General features: G+C 39.6%; 1 protein-coding gene across 5 annotated transcripts in view; it reads left to right on the forward strand.

Moving 5' to 3' along the window:
• The first annotated feature begins 11,146 nt into the window (after window positions 1–11,146).
• The window catches only part of iqsec1b (IQ motif and Sec7 domain ArfGEF 1b), a 262,794-nt gene continuing 253,237 nt past the window's right edge, over window positions 11,147–20,703 (forward strand). For all 5 annotated transcript variants that reach the window (XM_005452240.4, XM_019358559.2, XM_019358558.2 and 2 more), the window contains exon 1: window positions 11,147–11,723. In XM_005452240.4, the coding sequence (XP_005452297.1) occupies window positions 11,443–11,723 (281 nt within the window). In that variant the 5' untranslated portion in view covers window positions 11,147–11,442. The remainder of the gene's footprint in view (window positions 11,724–20,703) is intronic.

Below are 20,703 nucleotides of genomic sequence, written 5' to 3' on the forward strand. Positions count from 1 at the left end.
TTCTACATACTGTGATTTTTTTGTGTGTATTAACAAATCCCATGTGAGACACCTAACGCAGGGTCATCAACAAACAGTAACACAAAACAGCTAGGTGCATTAACAAAATGTCAAAATTCTGACAAAAAGACAGACTCTCATCATCTGTCAGCAGTTTTGTTAAAAGCTGCACCTTCTACACCCGAGTGCAAACAAGTCTGAGAGTCCACTCAAACTCTGTCATGGCATATGACCCATGAAGAAAAATGTTCATTTTGTGTTATAATAAATAAAATAAGAAATTTATTTTGACTAACTGTCCATCACATATCATTAGTTGCAGCAGTGAAAACACTCAGCTAAAGTCTGTGAAGGTTCTCAGTCATCCAGGTCATCGTAGTCTAAGGAGCTTGGAAAGAAAAGCGTCTGGACTTCTTTAAGTTGCTTGAAGACGTTTCACCTCTCATCCAAGAAGCTTCTTCAGTTCTAAGGGTCAATGGTGGAGAGTCCCAGATTTAAACCCAGTGGGAGTTTCCCCCCAAAGAGGGACAAAGGACCCCTGATGATCCTCTACCTAATCACATGAGCCAAGGTGTGAAAGTGGGTGTGGGTCCCAATCAGCCAGGGTTTCGGGTGAGCCCATTGTGAAACCTGGCCCCACCCTATCATGTGATTTCCTGAGGTCAGATGGCCCAGGATGTGAGTGGGCGTTAAGGCGTCTGGGAAGGGATCTCAAAACTGGATTATAGATGGCAGACAGTTGGTGTCGTAAACCACCGCCTCTGTTCAAAGATGGTCGCTCACAGTGGACATAGATGGCCTCTTTCACTCCTCTTTCAAACCATCTGTCCTCTCTGTCCAAAATGTGAACGTTGGCATCCTCAAAGAGTGACCTTTGTCCTTTAGATGCAGATGAACTGCTGAGTCTTGTCCCGTGGAGGTGGCTCTTCTATGTTGTGCCATGCGCTTGTGAAGTGGCTGTTTGGTCTCTCCGATGTAGAGGTCCGGGCATTCCTCACTGCACTGTACAGCATACACCACATTAGGTAGAGGATCACCAGGGGTCCTTTGTTCCTCTTTGGGGGGATACTCCCACTGGGTTTAAATCTGGGACTCTCCACCATTGACCCTTAGAACTGAAGAAGCTTCTCGGATGAGAGGTGAAACGTCTTCAAGCAACTCAAAGAAGTCCAGACGCTTTTCTTTCCAAGCTCCTTAAACCACTCAGCTAAACTGTTATAACAGGGCTTCACTATATAACAGGGAATGTCTCTATAGCTGCATCCATGTAGTATGTGCAGTTTATGTCTCCAGCTCTGTACCCTGCACTTCAACAAAGTATTTTATATTTATTTGGATTAAAAGAATTGAACAAGTCAATGAATTAAAACTAAACGGATTTTTGTCTGCATCTAAACGCCGATTGTACCAATGACTTTAATAGCTTGTTACCATAGACAACGAAATCTTGCTTTGGCCAGTGATTTGTTTTTTAATTGAATTAACACTATTAAACAATTAATCTTAAATGTCTTAACAGAAGTTTGTTGATTAGAAATGAAGATCATTTAAGGCCAGATAAACATGTGGAATCAGACTAACTCTGTTAAGATCACTGTATGACACATGCCTGCTCATTGAAGCTAAAATGCATTTAAAAGAAACACAACAGGATTTTACCTTAGGGATTTTTGTGTTCTGTATACATGCAGTTACACAATGAACAGTAATATTGTTGCAAAATATCCTAGTTCATATAAATTTATGAACAGTAGCAGGCAGATTTTTGTGTACCTTGGGATTTGGCCTTGTAGGAGCATTTATACTTTGCACAAGGTTTAAGAAGTTGCACAGGTCTTTAAAACAATCTGAGGTCCCTGAAAGTGAGTCCCAATTTAAATACAACCATAAGGATAAATTCAGATTAATTCAATTTATGTAAAATATCTGTTGGAAACAGAAGTATTTAAATTTAACCCGAACAGTCAGATCTACAGACCAGGAAGAACATTCTCTCCCTAAAAATGATTCATCCTCATAGTTTGCTACAAGGCCATGAGAACCAGAATTGAACAGAAACAGATGTAATCCACATCCATACAGTGCTGGTATTGCCCTTTTAGGGGCTACATGTAAACTCCAGTGGGCAGACTCCAATAGCTTCAGAGTTCAGAGGTAATCTGCAGATTCCAAACTAAGAGGACTTGTTGTTCTTTCAGGTGCTACTCACTCAGGTCTAAATGTCATAAATAGAAACATTCATTCCTAAACTTCAGGTGCAGATATACAAAGAATAGAGCTGGCATGGCTCCTATCTTGGAATGATCGTATATGTGTGTGTGGCTAAAGAAAAAAATATCCAAGAGGTCAAGTGAAATATAAATAACAGAGTTGATAAAATTCAGTTTTATGGCACCAAAGATTTTTTTAGTTCATTTCATTTTTATAGATTTCACCTGGGAATTTGTCAAACTTTCAATTTTATTTTTGTTATGATGCATCGGGTCATGATCTTGATGATTCCTTACAGAATTGCTTATACATAGACATTTATTTATGACTTTTTTATAACATTTGAGCAGATTTTCTCCAACATGCTGTGGTGGTCAGTTAAGGTAATTGAATCTTCACGGAGTGAAAGCTGAAAATTGACCAAATAAGCACAAAACTCTCACCAGTTGTTCATTGGTTAGGTGAACACTGTATGAATGTGTCTGTACATCAGTCCGTTTTTTCTCAGTTTTTTTTCCTGTGATTAACAAACCCACTCAGAAAATCTACAGTGATGTTTAAAGGACCGTAATGTTTGCTATAATCGAAGACATAATTAAGAGAACAAAAAAATGGTAACCAGAGTGCAATGCTGAAACCCTACGTAGCTTAGGGTTTCAGCATTGCACTCTGGTTACCATTTTTTTGTTTTCTCCAGAAAGCATAGTCAATTTATTTCCCCATACACTGAGAGTACAGCTAATGTTAATTTAAGACAAGAGCAAAAATATTACGTTTCACAGGGTTTTTTCAATGTCCATGTTTTGTGAGTTGTGAGTTTCATTTCTTGTTATGCTATTATTGATTGATTATATAGTGATTGGTTCCAGATTTTACTTTATAGTTATTCTAGTTATGAGTTTCGGTTTTGCAGTGTTTAGGTCCAAGTCATGGTACTTGTAGTTCTTCAGTGTTTCCTGTCTGTCACTGGTCCTTCAGTCAGCTGCAAAGAAAAACAAAGTTATACAAAAACAAGTGCTAAAAACTATTTTAAAAAATGTGCAAAGATATTTTCTGAGCTTTTTTAAAAATTTTCTTTTGTTTTTTTTTTGTTTGTTTTTTTTACTTTTCCCCTTTATGCTAAACTCCACTGTCAGCACTTTTCCCGTTCAGGCCTGCTTCTTAACCAATCAGCATTCAACCTACATATACCATCATCTCAATCAGGCAAATTGCACACAAGCACATTTTTGTAGGTTTCATACCCAAAATCCTTCACTCTGCACAGCTAAAGACCTACCACAAATCCTGCTTTAGTCCCCATTGCATAAATAGTCCTGTCTATCTGTGCTACCCTGTTGGTTTTTTCTGTTTGGATTTGGTCACCTTTATTAGCTTTTTAAATAAAGGTCACTTTTTTAAACTGTGTTTTTGGTCTACATTTGCATCCACCTTTAAACTGATCTCGAAATCTCCAGATCAGTTAAAACTACAAAAAGGCTTACGAGTGCCTCTTAGAATGGAGTGATTATTACAAGGTAGGCAGAAATAAAAGCTATTATAGAGCTGTTGGATAATTTCACTCGAATGCATAGAATATTTTACAGTTCCCACCAACTACACTTAATATTGTAATAAATTGCTTTAGGTGCTCATTTTGTTTATTTCCAATTAGGCTTTTTTTTGGTTTTCTGTTGTTCATTTATCTGAATTGCTGTTAATTTTCTTTTCATTAGGGAAGCACTTTGTGGACTGCCATAAACCAAAGCATTACTGATGATAGCTGGAATATCATTGCTGCTCGTTGTAAACATATGATGGATTGATGATATGGCTGTTTAAATATGCTTATATCCGATGTGTAATGGTGGTGGTGATGCTGGGGAGCATTTATTACAACTGTGCTTCTTCTTTGTTTTTTTTAATCAATGCAACTGAACACCGGTGGTTGTAATGACTTCATTAAGATGGTGGGTTAGTCAGTTACTTTCTTTTTTGCTCACTACAGATAAGCAAATGGCATTAATGTGTAAACAGTATTTATAATTTGCATCAAGCATTTATTAGTTCACTTTTTCTAAATTCTTTACACATTCAGCAAAGGAGCAGCCAGTGTGGACAAAACTGTAGATCGTTTTTTAAGAATAAATGTTCATTTTCAAAATTTCAAAGAATGGGGAAGGCCATCAGACCTGTTGCTGTTCCAGTTCTTGTTTAATGTGGCATACCTCAACCTTTCACCCACATTTTCTTTCTTGAGGAATGGCTTCTTAACAGCTAGCCTTCCACTGAGACCAGTGTTGATGAGGCTTTGGTGAACAGTAGATGGATCGACTGATCAGATACATCTCTTATGCATCCCTTGAGTCAGGTGCTACTTCTTCCTTTCCCTGCACTTGCCTTCAAATGTTTTAAAGATAAACTGCACACCGTGCTAAGACATGCTAAGTTTTCTGCTAATAGTTCTTTGGCAATTACTTTGTTGACATACTATTTCATGTCTGTCAAACTTTTTTTTATCTTTGGAATGTTTTCAGATTCTGCTAAAGAAATGAGAACAAACTGGCTATTTTATGAATTTAAATTTGGTTCATCCACTGAGTTAGGTGCCTTTTAAATGATAAGCGATTAATTTTAAAAAATCATCTATTACAATCCTGGTCAGATACAAGGACAGATACAACTGCTGAAGACAATTATTACATGTACTAGTTTATTTTAAAGAAGAGTGAGGGTGTCCCAATGCTCGTCGCCATATTTCTATCCTATCCTTACATTAAAGATCCATTCAGTGGCTTCAAATGACTCCACATGGAGTTAGACTCTTCACAAAGTGAGAGGGTGAAGGGGCCAGATCTGAATTGGGCAATGCAGGCTAAAAGGTCAGCGGCCATTTACATCTCTTCCATAAAAATTTATTTTATATTTGTATATTTCATCACAGATTTCACCATGCTCAATGCCTCAGCAATTTTTAAATGTAATTTTAAGCTAGGTGATTTAGCTAATCCATATTATTAGATAGTTCTTGAATGTGAACTTTCTTTTGCCGGAAAGCAGAAGGACATCAGCGAATGATCTACACCACGCAAGTCAACAGCAAATTCATATCTTGATGTTGGTACAACTACAACCATGACTAGTTTTTGAGAAAACTCTGCCTGCTGAGAGTTAGTCAGTGTTGAAATGTTTTCTGGGATACAGCTGGACTTGTATCTCACCCTACAATTAAATCTTTTTTTCTGGTAAATCCACAGTTTTGTATTCAGAATTTGGGAGAGAGACTTTTTTTTTCCCACAATCAATTGTTAATTTTCAACAAATACCTAATCTTTATTTATTGTTGTCTCAACAATCAGATTTAGAATATTCACTGACAAAATAGTAATTAACCTTGAAACCTCAATCCTTCACAAATTTTCCCGAGGGGTCAGTTTGTTTTTCATCAAAACTAGATGAAGCAGCTGATGGAGTGGATACAATACCCTAACTACCTGCTTGAAGTCATAAGAATTAATAAGAGGCTATAAAATCATATCTTCATCATCCATCACTGGAACAAAACCATCTCCTCTCTGTAGCAGCTACTGTGTAGCTGCAGTGAAGGAAGGAAAGGGTCCACGGAGGGTTTTGTAAAAAGGCCATCTCTCCGTCTTAAAGCAGAAAGAAGGATAGCATCTCTCCACAGCTGAACTGAATCGCAAGCTGTGAGCTTGACAAGAATAACACACACTCCCATGTGTGTTTTCCAATTTACCACCCAACACAGGTTCCTCCTTATCGGCGTCTGAGGAGGGGAATATGAGGCTCACGCTTCAGCCACTTCAGTCTGTATTTCAGTTTGTATATATCAAGAAAATATTCTCTTCGTGAACATGCACGGTGACCACAGAGCTCCGATACAAGACTGAACTTATTTCATCATCAGACAGCAAAGAATACCACGGGTGTCTAAATATAACTTGTGAAAAAGAGGAGGGAAAAAAATCTCCCTTTTTCTACAATGCACTCTGTCTCCACTCTCCTCCATGCTTTGAAGATTTCTACAAGCGAATGATCACAGGATCTTTTTTGGTGAATTATGCACATTATCATTCCACGCTTTCTCATCAGAGCTGTGGTGCAATGCATCAAAGTGGCTGGCAGGTGATGGCAGAGAGGATTTGACCTGCTGTACTGTGTTTGTGAGTCCTGCAAATCCAAGAATTTTATTTTGTTTGTATGTTTTAACTTTTTCGTGCATTACTGGCCATGCACAGAAGGAGCAAAGGTTGTCAAACGTCACTTACCCTGTCACTGGTGAATGTATGTGTCCTGACCCCAGCAAACCACTAGAGGGCAATCAGTGTGTGAAACAACCACTCAGCAGTTCCAGCATGTGAGTATCAGAGGTAATGACAAGCTTCACATCTCCAAAAGTTGAATCTGTTCATCTGGACGTAGCGTTTTGTGGGAGAAACGTTTCGTCACTCATCCAAGTGACTTCTTCAGTCTCAGCTGACTGCAGGTTTCCCCAAACCTTATAAACAGTACATTTGCATAATGACTGAAACCAGCCCACTGAAGGAACAATGGGCTGTGAGGTCAGTTCCTTAATCATAATTATGCAAATTCCCATGACCATTGATCAACAATCACTGACCAAAACCCACTGATCAAAGAACACTGATCAATGGCCATGAGTACCATTCACAGAGAGTTGGGGAATGGCTGCAATCAAGCTTCACATGTTTGTTTGTTTTGTTTTCTTCTATATTATATCCCAAAAGTGCAGAAACAAAACAATTAAGTTTGCAGTTTAAGATCTATATGATGCGCTACGGTGTGGTTTCACCACCAATGTGAGATGAAGGTTGCATCTGCTTATGTTGCTGCAATGGAGAGAAAAAAAAGATAAATGGCTATATTAACTCATAGGCTGTGATAATCTAAAAGATGTGCACACTGCAGCAGCCTGCACACATCTGAGAAAATACTGTTCTCGTATTGAGGAAAGAGGAGTTTCGCTTACCCTGGATTGTAAACCATTAATTATTGCTTTTGTTTGACATTTATTTGACAGGATTAATTTTAAAATGAATACTGGTTTAATTCATTTAGTTGGTTTGATTAGTAAGCATTATTTTTAATCAATCAGTACAAATAAAGCCACTTGAAAATTGCACCCCCCCCCCAAAAAAAAAACCAGTTAAAGTTCACTTTTAAAAGAGGTTGCTCATTTCCAGCTCCACATTTTTATTGTAGGAAGCTATAAAACAACTTTACGTGATTCACTGTTAAAAATAATAATTATCTTATACTGGGGCTCGGTGTCTGAATCATGTCTTAGTTCCCCTCCAACTGTCTTTTGATTGATTGCCCATGCAAAGTGGAGGTTTGAACAGCAGTTGGGTGGAGCATCTGCACTCACAACCAAAGCATTGTGTCTTAGACGACCATATTAGGGACATCCTCTCTCTAGTGTATTAAAAAAAATGTTTTGAGCAGCTTGAAGCTCAAGTTTTTGGTTCAGAGATATATAGTCATGTCTAATATGAGCAAACAAAGTAACGGCAGAATAACTACTTAACTCCAGGTGATGTAAAAATATAAATGTACTCTTTTGGTCATTTCTCACATACAGTGCAACAAGCAAAACTGAAAAAAACATATTTTACAATTAAAAACAAAGAAGTATGTCTACTAATAATTTTTGAATTTTTCAGATTTCCTTACTCTTTACAACTGCACTCAGCTGACCTTTTTTGCTATTACTGCTTGACCTTTTGATTGCATTTTCAATACATCCCTTAGGCCATAAAGTGCAATACTGACAAGCTGAAAAGTCACACTGTTACACAAGTTATCCATCCACTGTAACAGTGTGACCTGCTACAGTGAGCAGCAGTTGGTTCTACTAAAGCAGAGCTGGCTTGGCTGCTCTTGACATGACCGTTCTTTCACGTTCATATATGGTAATGCTTGGATGAGGAGGCCCAACCAAGTGGTGCATGGCATCCAGAATAGCAATTTACCAACCAAAGGTCAGGTGTGTGGAGTATTGAAGAAGATTAGGAAAAAATGCACCGGCAGCAGCTGCATGCGCATGTGATTGGCTGCAGAGCCTCAGGGGGGAGATGAGGGCTTTATATATAACAATGGTAATTTCATTGCTATTTGAGACACTGCAGTTACAGTACCAACAGCGTTCCCCTTTCATGCCCTTTCTCCAGAGAAGATAGTTCAGCATTTTGAAAAGATCTCTTTTCTTAACCCTTGGATGCACAACCTACCAATACCTACACTCTTCCACGAGTGGGGTCAAAAATGACCCCAAATAGAAACAATGCATTTTGCTATAAACTCGGTTGTTATTCTTCAAAATCTTTAAAACAAAGAGTTGTAATGTTTTCATGTTTGAGGTATTCCTCATAAAACATGTTTGTGACATGAGGCCCTTTGCATTTTTATTTATTTTTTATTAATTTTAAGAAATTGCAGTTTTTGTATCACTTGTATCACTTTTGTATGCTTGCTCTGCATATACTGCAGAAGCTGGGCCTTCCCTCTGAAAGGCACAAGTTGTTCATCCACTGTAACACAATCACTGAGGATGAATTTCTGCCTGCAGTTGACCAGGAACAGGCTCCATATGTAGCAGAAAGCTGCCATGTGGTTTGTTTTCAGTCGGTAGGCTCTGGTCCTCTTGTCATCAAAGTGCAAGAAACAGCAAATATCTTTAAATCTTTGAATTGACATAGTGGCCTTGTACAATGGGTTATGCAGAGGACTCCCAAAAAACACATCGACTGGTACATTCCAGTTCTTCTCACTTCCTGCAAGAATGGTCAATCAAATGAAGGCCAGGAGCTTATGTTTGATTACATTTTTCCACTCTTTCCCCCTGTCTGTGGCTACTCTTTGTGCCTCCATCTTTGTGCATGTCAGCACCTTTTCTATTATATTATCAGACATGAACATCTTCCATACATTTACTGGGGAGAAAGTACTAAACCCAGGTGCAACCCAGGCCTGGCCGACTAATTCAGAATATTGTGGCTAGAGCAGTGAGAGGGGCTCATTCTGTTAGACTCAATATCCATTTCCTCTTCAGAGGACTCATCAGAGGACTCCTCTGTATCTGACTGGCCTTGTTCAGTGGGGGGGACAATAGTCTGGGTCCTCTATATCTTAGATGTCAGATACTGAGTCAATGCCTCCGATGGACTCTTCATCCCATCCGTCCTGGATCATTTGTAGGGCAAGGTCCACATGGATCCTAGGTGGCCTCATAGCAGCCATGTTACTTTAAATATTAAAAAAAAACATCAGAAACGACTATGTTTGAAATGCACAGGAAACTATAAACAGGGCTGCACATAAATGGTCCGCAGGTGCGCATTTGCTGTCAAAATAAAAGACGCATACCAGATAAGAAGTTGGAACGCTCATTTGCGTACATTAGATGTTCTGGAGGAGGACAGACATTTGTTTAGAACTCTTAAAGATGTCAAAGAAGCAAGCTCCGTAAGCAATTACTTTGGTGTTCCTCCACCGCAAAAGAAGCGTGTATTCTCTGAATTTCTGAGAATACTTTTATTTTGACAGCGAATGCACATCTGCGGACCACTTATGTGCAGCCCTGACTATAAATCATGTATGTTATTGTGTAAAAATTAATTCTTGATCCATCAGAAGTGTAAGTGGGTCAGTCAGAGTTGCTAAGAATGAAAGTTTCATAGAAGATTCCATAGGAACTGCTTGGGGTCATTTTTGACCCCACTTGTGGAAGAGTGGGGTAGTGAAACAAAAACTGCATTTTTTTTAAATTAATGAAAAAATAAATAAAAATGCAAATGGCCTCATGTTACAAACATATTTTATGAGGAATACCTGGAATATGAATATATTACAACTTTGCATTTTAAAGATTTTGAAGGAAAACAACCCGTGGGGTCATTATGTGTGCATCTAAGGGTTAATAGATTCTGGTTTTCTTCTAATGAGCTCTCTTCCCTCTAACACCTGTTCTCGTGCTGGAAGATTCCTCTTAAAAGGAATATTCTAATGCTGAAGACAGCATAATGTCTATATTATAGCCCACCTTTAATAAAGTCTAATGTAGGATTAAAAAGCAAAGCAGCTGTGCACTAAAATGTGTAGCTCATAATACAAAGACCTGTGTTTTAACACAAGTTAACGCTGGCAACTCCCTTGCAGCTTGCCTCAGTTTAATGCTTGGCTTCTGGAGCAACGTTAGTTTTAAAGTTAGTGAATGTTACAAGATTGCTGCCATTTAAGAGTACTTTTATCATGAGTAAACACCCCCTTTACAATTATCTTGCACATATTACTTCTGTGTACATTTACTTCTGAGTGTACTCTGCATCATTAAGTAGTGAATGAGTTCATATTGGTAGCATTTTGATCACACAACCAGCGTCAAGCTCGCTAACTTCCCTCTTTTCGGGGTCTTGTAACTATCTGGCAAATAATATACCTTACTGTGTAATAAAACTAGCATATTGTCTAAGAAGGCTGTGTGACTTAAAAAAATATATAATTTTACTATAATACAATCAGCCATACAATCTATGGTGGATCTTGCTGGCAACGCTGATAAGTTAGCCAGGAAGTTATTTGATAATTTTTGGTAAAAACAAAACAAGATGATGACTATACCACACCATACATTTATTTTAATTGAATTCACTGTTTTATTGAAGCGAACAGCATATCTTGATTGTAGACTGCAATCAGACTAACCCTGGTACCCCACAGAGGTGGACTGATGTAGAAGCTGCCGCTTTTACCTGAATAAACATGCAGTTATGCAGTGACGTGAGTTTGCACCTGTGTGCAGGAGCAGCGACGCTCTACCTGTTGATTAGACCCACATGCAAAACCCAAACTTGGTGTGTGTGTGTGACTGTGTGAGAGTGAGTGTGAGCGAGACAGCTGATCGCAGGCGGAGCGCTTAGCCGCCGGCCGTGAAAGGGTTAAAGAGTTTTCCGTGTGCGGAGCGGCAGGCTGGAGGTTAGAGAGTGTTGCAGCGCAGAGCTCGTGGACGCGGCGGCAGTAGCAGCGTACAGCAGCGCACCGAACGCGGCCAACTTCGCCACAACGCCGCCACTACTGCACAACAAACACGCCATGTCGGAGCGAAGGAGACTGTGGCTCTGACTGCGCGCGGTCCTACTACTAGTGAGCGTGTGTGCGCGCGTGAGAGAGAGGGAGAGGGCTGCTCTTTTGCTTTCTGTGGATATCGCCTTCATGGACGGGCAACGGGGCTTTTACGAGATGGAGAACCCGACAGAGAACCCCAGCAAGGCGGCGGAGTATCTGAAGGAGCTGAATAAGATCATCGAGACCCAGCAGGGGCTGCTGGAGAAGCAGAGGGTCCGGATTGAGGAGCTGGAGCTCCAGGTGACGGATCTTTGCAAGGAAAACGTCTGTCTAAAAGATCAGCACCAACGGCACCTGGCCACCTGCAGGCTTCAACAGGGCAACCACTCCGCCCTGGGAGCCATCAAGGAGAATGTCATGCAGGAAAAGTAAGTTATCTGGCATTGGGTGGTGCTTGGTTTGGCTGAATAGGATGCTGTCAAAGTTTATTTTCCTCATCTTGTTATTCGCTCCGCGGCTTGAGAGATATGCTGTGTGTCTGTTTCATCTCAACAACCAAACCAAATTCCCAGTTCTCTGCCACTTTGTCACGGATCAGCTCTTTAATTGTCCGTGTAACGTGCACACTGTCAGGGATTATTTCAGGCTCACACAAGGCTGTGCGAGCTGTGCACGCGTATTGCGTAATGGATCCCGTCAGGCGCACCGCTCAATAGATATGCAACCCCATGAAAATGATATTGTGTGGAGCTCAAACTGTATCGGATCATGGTGGTCGAAGTCTGAATCAGTGGGTGTGACTTTCTTTGTATTTTCGCAGGAGAGAAAACCCGTCTGTAGTTGCGTTGTGAGGAAACAAGTTTACGCATCCTTCGCTTAGTTAAGAGTTCCACCTCAGGCGGGTGGTCAGATGCTGTGTGTCATACATTTCCTGTGCCAGGGGCTCTCAGTGAGATGAGGAATTAATGTGTGCAAACATCTTGAATTTGACTTGGACTCCTCACCACAGTGGAGGGCTTTTACAATTGGAAACGACGTAGTTGTGTTGGAGAGCAGCCGAGTGCCACTATCAGGAGAGAAATGTTCAATCAAAGCTGCCTAAACATGCCGGGTTAACTGCTTAGCAGATGGAAGTACAAAATCAGGCTGTGATGCTCTTATCGTATTGCATCTAAACAATGATTCCCCATGGATTTATTGTGCACTGTGTTATTGACAAAAGCAAGCAGCTTTACACATTCAGGTCAGTGCTTTCCGCTGATGAGATTCCTTATTTGGACTTTTTCATTATGTTTGAATATGATGGACATATAAATAAAATATATGTATTTATTAATTCTCACTCAGGAATATAAAACACTCACCAGACATTCTCTGGTTTCAGCTTCTTTAATGGACAATCCTGGTTTATTTCAACCTGCCTTATTTACTAAATGTCTCTGGTCACACTGGCTTTGCACCTACTACCTAAAGATCTGGAGAAATGAGGACTCACACAAATCAGGGTATACTGGGTGAAACCGCTTTCTTACATGACACAAATCATTTCACACACTTTGAGACACTTATCTCAAATTGGACACGGAAAGGAAATGTGTGAAAAAGCAGGTCCATCCAGGACTATTGCAGAGTGCTCAAGCTGCTCGCTTTCATAAATGTTGCACTGTTGATTAATTTTCCATGAATCTATGCAATCAATACATGAAATGCAAAGTTAACATGAGACATTGATCACCAATATAGCAATTTTACAGTCTACTTGTTCATGTACTTCATGGGCCATATACATTCTTATTTGATTTGACTGTTTGAGCAGTTACCCTACCCAGGTTCCTTATCAGTTGTCTTATCAATTCTCAATTCTTTAGTATTTAGGTATGAGCACAAAGCAACAGTACAAAATAAAAATAAAAAGCAGCATGCGCAGACTTCAAAGTGATCACCACAGAGATTGTGCTATAGACAGTTGAACAGGTGGAAACAGAGGATGCAGACTTACTGCTCATCAGTTTGTTACCTGTTGATGTTCAGGCTGCTGGGCTGGGGTCGGCACTCACTCAGCTTCATCATCAGTCTGGATTCTTGGTTAGCTTAGCCTTAGCATGCTGTCTGTGCAGACCCTTGCAAAGAGCTGAAGTTGTGTTATGAGGATAATGCGGTTGTTTCTGTTCTGTATGCAGTTTGCACTTTACCATTGCACTCTCATCCTTTTGTGCAAAAAAAATAAAAGTAATATCCATAACCACGCTGTAGACTGTGCCACTATTTTCCTCCTCCAGCAAACAAACTGAAATCGTGATTGTAGTGCAAGTGCAATTGGAACCAATAAGCGCAATTCATGGGCAAGCAGCTGTATTTGATCAACAATGAAAATATGGAGCCAAGGAGGTTCCTTCCTGTTAAAAGGGAGTTTTTCCTTCCCACCATCGCCAAACTGAAGTCACGTGGAATACAACACAGTTACACAAACATGTTTATTCAGACCTTGTGAAATAAAAGCTGGTAGCCTTCAACTGGGCAGTAACCACTTCATGGGCATTCTTTGCAAAAACCTTTAATGAAAAAGACGATTTGGATTTATTTTGTGATTCTTTCAAGTTGCTTGCACATTACTTGAAAGACTTGCTATCATCAAGTGAGTTAGCATTTTCAATATCCCTTCTGTCACAAACCCTCTTCGTTCTGTTATGAACGAAGCTTTGACTGAGACGTTTGACTTCCAGGAGATATAAGATACACAGCATACAGCCCCGCATTAAAGGATTTCTTTCCAGAGTCATCTGAAAATTTGTTTTGTGGTGAATTGCTTGGACTATAAAGTGTGAAAACATTAAACAGAGAATAGCAGAAAGTGATAAATGACTACAGCAATTATTTCATTATCAAAGCTGCTGGCAACTGACTAAATGCAGCTCTCATTTAAAAATATAATACTGTATGGAGGGTATGATCTCTGTTTAAAGCCTGTCCAATGAATGAAATACCTTGAAGGTATCTTTTGAAGTTTAAGGACTCAAAAGAGACAATGTTAAGAACAATTTGAAAGCAAAGCAGCTGAGGCTGCAATATTCTGACATTTTTTGTGATTGTCAGCCAAAATAGCTACCGGCTTTGTCAGATGCTGTCTACATCGATACATTAATCATTTTTACATTACATTTGCCTTTAATGCACAAGCCGCTGGACTGCTGACCACAAAGAGAAAATCAGACCTATGCATTAAAATGGGCTTTGTCATAGTTTCTATGGATAATTTCTTCTCCTTTCTTTCAGTGGTGGTTTGTAGATGTGGTCTGCTCCTTGCAAATTATGGAAATCTACTCACTGTTAATTTGCATTTGTGGTGTTAGTTTGAAATAACTTCTACCATCCAGCAACTGTGCAGCCTGACGTAGGAACATTTTGAAATGTTTTTAAGGGTATAAATTTAGACTAATTTTGCAAATACATTGTCCTGACTTTTTGGACTTTTATATTGCACATAGACAATATAAAAAACGAATGTTGCTACTGTGGCTTCACTCACTGGTTAGTGAAGGCTGGATTTGAAGCCTTGAGATGAGCCTTTCTGCTGCCGTGAAAGTATTGATAACGTTGCCTGAGGGGATATTAGATATGATATGATAAAATCTCTGATTACAGTGCTGTCATGGTTTCCTTCACGTCCTACATCCTCCTATGTGCCTTTAATGTAAATGTGAAACTACAGCATCTCCAGTGGTGAATGATCAGCTCTACACCCAGATAGCAAGACGACATTGAATCTATGTTGATTTTCCATCCGAACCGTCGTATATGGTCGGGGTTGAAATGCCAATGTTGTAACAACATTGAAATACTGTGGTAAACCGACGGTCTTACTATAGGGACGTTGTAACGATGTTGATTCACCGTTGTTTTTTTGTCATTGATATTTGATCTATTTATAGTCGACCAGGTGACAACAACAACGTCGAGAAAACGTCTATTTATAGTTGACGATCATTCGGCTCCGGTCACCATCAAAAACCATCGATTTGTAGTTGAGCATTAAATTGCATTGCAACTGATCGGGTATAAAGTACCAGAGAAAGTAGATTTATTGTTTATTTGTTATCAATGACTTGGTCTAGTTCACCAGCTTTAAAAAATCGTGTCTACGTGCAATTTATGTGTAGTTGACCGGGAAATTAAAGCAGCGATCACTTGGACTATTCCGCAGCACCCCTCTCACATTGGTACATCCCCCCAGGTATTCATTGTCTTCTACAGTAGAGCGGGACATTTGATTTACTCTCAGCAGAATTGACCGGAGAAGGCATCAGTTCATGCACTGCACTGGCCCGCACTACGATTAGTATAAGGTAAGAATGAATGATTTTTTCCCTACTCGTTATTTCCATGTTTGCATTTGAATAACAGTAAAAAAAACTCGTTAATGTACAACATTAACGAGTTTTTTTTACTGTTATTTACGTTGCTCCCACAAAATGTGGGAGCCCGAAATTGTGTCTACTTCTTACAATCCGGCAACAAATAAATTGCACTGCGAACAAAGTATATCAACAAAGAAAACATTTTCGTTTCATAATTTCTTCGTTATATTCCCTTACAAAGCTAGCTTTAACGCTTCGAGGTTTCCTTTGTTCTTGCCGTCGTCGCCTCAGCGCTTGACCCAGACTTTCGCTCTGTAGTTGCTTAGTACTACAAAAAATTCTAAATCTGTGATATATGATTGATAAACGTAAAGTTAACTGTATAAACGTGTTCAATGACTTTGTTACTTTTGATGATTGGAGAGCACTCGCTTCAATTCGCACACGAAAACTTTAGACTCAGTTTGAATGCTCACGCAGCATGCCCACGTGACTGTACGTTGCAAGCTGACCTAACTTTACGTTGCACGCGTACATGACTTTCCGTTTGTGCCTTGAATAATGAATAAGGCTACGTCCACACGTACCAGCGTATTTTTGAAACCGCTGATTTTTTCTATGCGTTTGCACCTTTTGTCCACACCTAATGTATGTCTGGCCGTACGTTGTGTTTGTATTTCCAGGCACATTTCACGAAGCAGAACGCAGTCGTCAGAGATATCCACGTGAACGCTGTGATACGTCTGACCTTCAGTCCGAAGAAGAAACCCAGACCAGGCTTAAAAGAAAGCACAAGTAAAACCTTTTTATTCACAAACATATCTTTGATTGTTAAGAATTTATGATCTTGTCTTTTATACATATCTGTGGTGCTTGCATACTGCAATATCACCACATAATATAGTCCAAAAACTGGAAGTTTGTAATTTACAATTACTTAAGACCGTTTTTAATTTCTTTTCTTTAGACCAAATCCCCTGTACACATATATGGACTCAGAGGATGAGCAGCCTACAAAAAAACGGTTTCCCCAGGCCCCTCGAGTGAAAATACCAGGTAATAAAATACTGTCTAGTGTCTGTGTACATATCTGTGTCTGACACGAGGAAACTTTTCTGACAAGTTGTCTGTATTCTTAAATACTTAAATTATCTTTTTCTAAACAGCCCTCATCACTCCACAGTCTGCCCCCCAGACCACTGATAGCAACCATCATAATGCCCCACCCAGCTTCCGGCACCTTTCGCCACTCCGGCACAAACCGACACAGCTTTGCGATCTCGCCAGCATGCAGAGTCTGATGTCTTCCCTATAGATGGTATGCTTTTAAAAAAGCTTTAAAGCTGCATCACAATGTCATTGTACTCTTATCTAAAAAAATCCCCAATTTATACTCCTGAATGTCGTCTTGTTGTGATTTTTTTTTTTCTGTAGATTCCAGAGACTCTGTGAGGCCACTATTACAAGGCAAGTTTGAAAATCTTGGAATTTCACAGTTTACATGGTATAACAAATATATGACAGGCAAAAACTAGTAAACACTTTTAGCAGTTACAAGAACTAACAAATGAATATCCAACAAAAGGGAATAGAAATACATTGTACTGCCAATACTTTGGTTTATTCTTTGTATGACTTGAAAATCAGGCTTTAGGGAAAACTAAATGACATGTTTCTATCATCAATTACATGAAGTAAACACACAAGCACTTGCATACACATTTAAGACATGAGACACGCTAATTCCATCTCATAAAATGTGTCTATAGGTGAGACGCTTTGCGTTGATTGGTGCTGCTGGACCACACTGGAGGTGCGAGTCCGCCGTGTAATGGTTTATGCCATTACAAAGGAGCTGGCCTCTGTACTCAACTGGGCAGGGGAAAAAAAAACCAAGGACCAGACAAAGCAAAAAAGGGCATTTAAAGAGACAGCGCTGTGCAGATGCGTATTTGGTAAGTTTTAACATTTATTGTAGTTTTATGAGCCTAAAGTGAACAATAAAGGGATCAATTGATGTGCTGGGTGCGTTTCACATTTCCTATGTCTGGTTTTTGCTATATTACTTTGTCTTTCTTAATAACAAGACTTTCATGTCCGGTTAATCTGGAGATAGTCTTTGGTCTTCGGCTTGTTTTGTCCTCGGGTTGTACACTTTGTACAGCCCGAGGACCCCATGTTTTCTTTCTTTTTTTTTTTTTAAAAGGATACACGTGTATCCTTTAAAAAAAACGGCACACCATGCTAAGACACATCACATTTTCAGCTTATAGCTCTTTGGGAATCAAATGCGGCAGTTTGCAGATTTCCGCCTGGTGACTTTCATGTTTATCAGCCTAGGAGTTTACATACTTTCTCCCTGCTGAAGACAATTAACAAGAGCTTATTCATGTGCTCTAATTCCCTTTTTTTTGTCTTTGTTTTTTTGTGTGTGTGTCTATTTTTGTCCTAGATGGCCTGGCGCAGCAGGTAGGGGCGAACTCTGTCTGAGTTGGTCTTTGCTCAAGCAGTCCAGAAATGGCTCAGATATGCTCCAGATCGTACGGGTGGCGCGCAGGACGCACATCATCCATCCCCATCCCAGAGTAAATGATAAAAAGTGACGTGAAACATAGAAATGTAAATAGGAAACTTTGTCTTTTAATAAAGTATTTTGCAAATGATACATGTCTATTGACCTTTTTTGTTTTTGTTTTTTTTTTCAGTAAAAAGCAACTGTGCGAAAGGGGTGGAAAATCAATACCATAGCTCAACAGTGTTTCAATATCAGAATCTGACATTGTTTCAATGTCAACAGTGTTAGAAAATATAACGTCGAATCAATGTCAGGTTTCAACATTGATTCAACATCAAAACCTGACGTTGTTTCAACGTTAAAAATGGGTGCAAGAGTGACGTTGGGTCAACGTCACACTTCAACGTTGCTTCAATGACGTCGCCTGATATTGACTCAACATTGTTTCAATGTTTCCTTGCTATCTGGGCAGTCTAACGGCTCGTTTAATGATCCCTGCACAAGTTCAGACACCAACAGTTACACTGCAGCTGCTGCTCAAAATGCTGCCTTCACAAAAAGTAGTTCTGCTCAGAAAAGCTGCTTCTGCTGCAATAACCTGGCTGTTTATGTGTGCAGTGTGTGATACAATAAAGCCTTTTTTCACCTATGACATCATTATCATATTTACTTGCTTATCACTTGTATGGGACTATAAATAGCTCTTGGTGCAACACAGATGATGGCAGCTCGTTTCACCTACTGGGATTTTCCGTCCTATTATGGCTTTTTAGTTTCCGAGTGGGAAAGATATGTCTCTGAATTCTCCTGAAATTGTGTAAAACTGTATTACATAAGAGTTTGGTTTGGTCAAAATCACTTCTTTTATGCACAAACACACACACACACACACACACACACACACACACACACAGCTGACAGGGAGTCCTGTCCCCTGTGTTCTGTCAACAGTTGGGCCACGTCAGCTGTTCTTTTTGTGCTGACCACAGTCAGCATATACTCCTGGCCTTGACTGGAGGACCAATGGGAGAGCTCTGTTCCTCGTGGGCCCTCTGACAGACGTCCACACACAAACACACAGACACAGAGTGCATAATGTTAGCCTGTCACCACACAGTCAGACGGGTCACCCTGTTACTCCGGGTAGTCAGTGAAGTAAGAGCTGCTTCAGAGTCTGTTTGTGTTTTGCTACAGTGGGATCTTCTTGTTCTAAACTTTACGCCCTATGAGCTAATCCTCTGTGGAAGGGCTGCTTTCCTCTGTTTACGCTTAAAGTTTACATATGACACAAGGTCACCCAGCTCTTATCAAGGTCACATGTGATGTGTTGTGGGATCTGAAACAGAAGTGTGTAAAAGATTCTTTTGACATTACAGTTTTCATGTTTTTAAGAAGGATCAGTGATATAAACAACAATATATAATGTTTCTAGGCAGGGTCATTTTTACCTTTTGAGGTGTTCAAGATACTTTTGTATGCTTTAATGGAAGGCTACACATACAGTTTTGGCTCATAGTTTTTGGATTGCAGTGAAAGTTGATAGAGGGATTTGAGGTTTTAAGGGTATTTAATAATCCACATTCATTAAGTGAATTCCAGCGTGTTTTGCATTTGCACACAGCTCATGCTCAAACATTATATACATCAGAGAAATCAGTGATTATACACAACACTAGCTGCACAATTGCATGTACTGTATGCCATTTATCTTTTACATCAACAGACAGAGCAATGCATATGCATATTTCAATAATAATAATACATTTCCTCTCTATTGCTGAAAGAGAGGATCTCAGCCTGTCCTTAGTTTACAAGGATCTGTCAAATTTGAATAGCTTTTATAAATTGGAAATATTTTGCGCACACAGATTTCTAATCCATTAAGCGACACTTCGGGCAATATCCCTTTCAATAAACCTGCATTCAAATAAATTGATTCGTAAATCTGACTAAACTGGCTAATCACTTGGAATTCTTCAAAGCAAAACACCAAAACATTTGCAGTTTTTTTGGCTTTGGCTGGTCTGGACAAAAAAAAGATATTTGAAGACATCATCTTGGGGTCTGTGAAGCTGCCTGGAACTGTCATTACTACAAGAAATCAGCAGATAAATGAATGCACACAGATCTCATGTGTGCAAATGTGAGTTTCCGTTTCATCACTTAGAAGTTCATAACAATGGCTAAATAAGGCCCACGTGAACAAGCTTGTTTCAAACAGAGAGAATTCTGTTAATATTCTGGGTGCCAGTTTCAGCTGTAAATTAATACACATTTGGATCTGCGCAGTAATGTGTTTTTAATAGTTTTTGGATGCGAGTACGTGAGCAGACTTAAAGGCCAAGAAGAATCAAGTGTATCAGACTTCGATGAACAGACGTGGTAGACAGTTCACATCACGCTCATTGTTCTTTTGCATTTGTTCACAAGAAGAATTTGAAGACGAATACTTTTTTTTGTCCTTCCTAAGTGGTGGATCGTTACCATCATTTGGTTTTTTTACAGGTCAGAACAAAGTGGTTGTAACTAATCTGGTGA

This window comes from Oreochromis niloticus, linkage group LG5, assembly GCF_001858045.2.
Source record: "Oreochromis niloticus isolate F11D_XX linkage group LG5, O_niloticus_UMD_NMBU, whole genome shotgun sequence".
Taxonomy (NCBI): Eukaryota; Metazoa; Chordata; class Actinopteri; order Cichliformes; family Cichlidae; genus Oreochromis; species Oreochromis niloticus.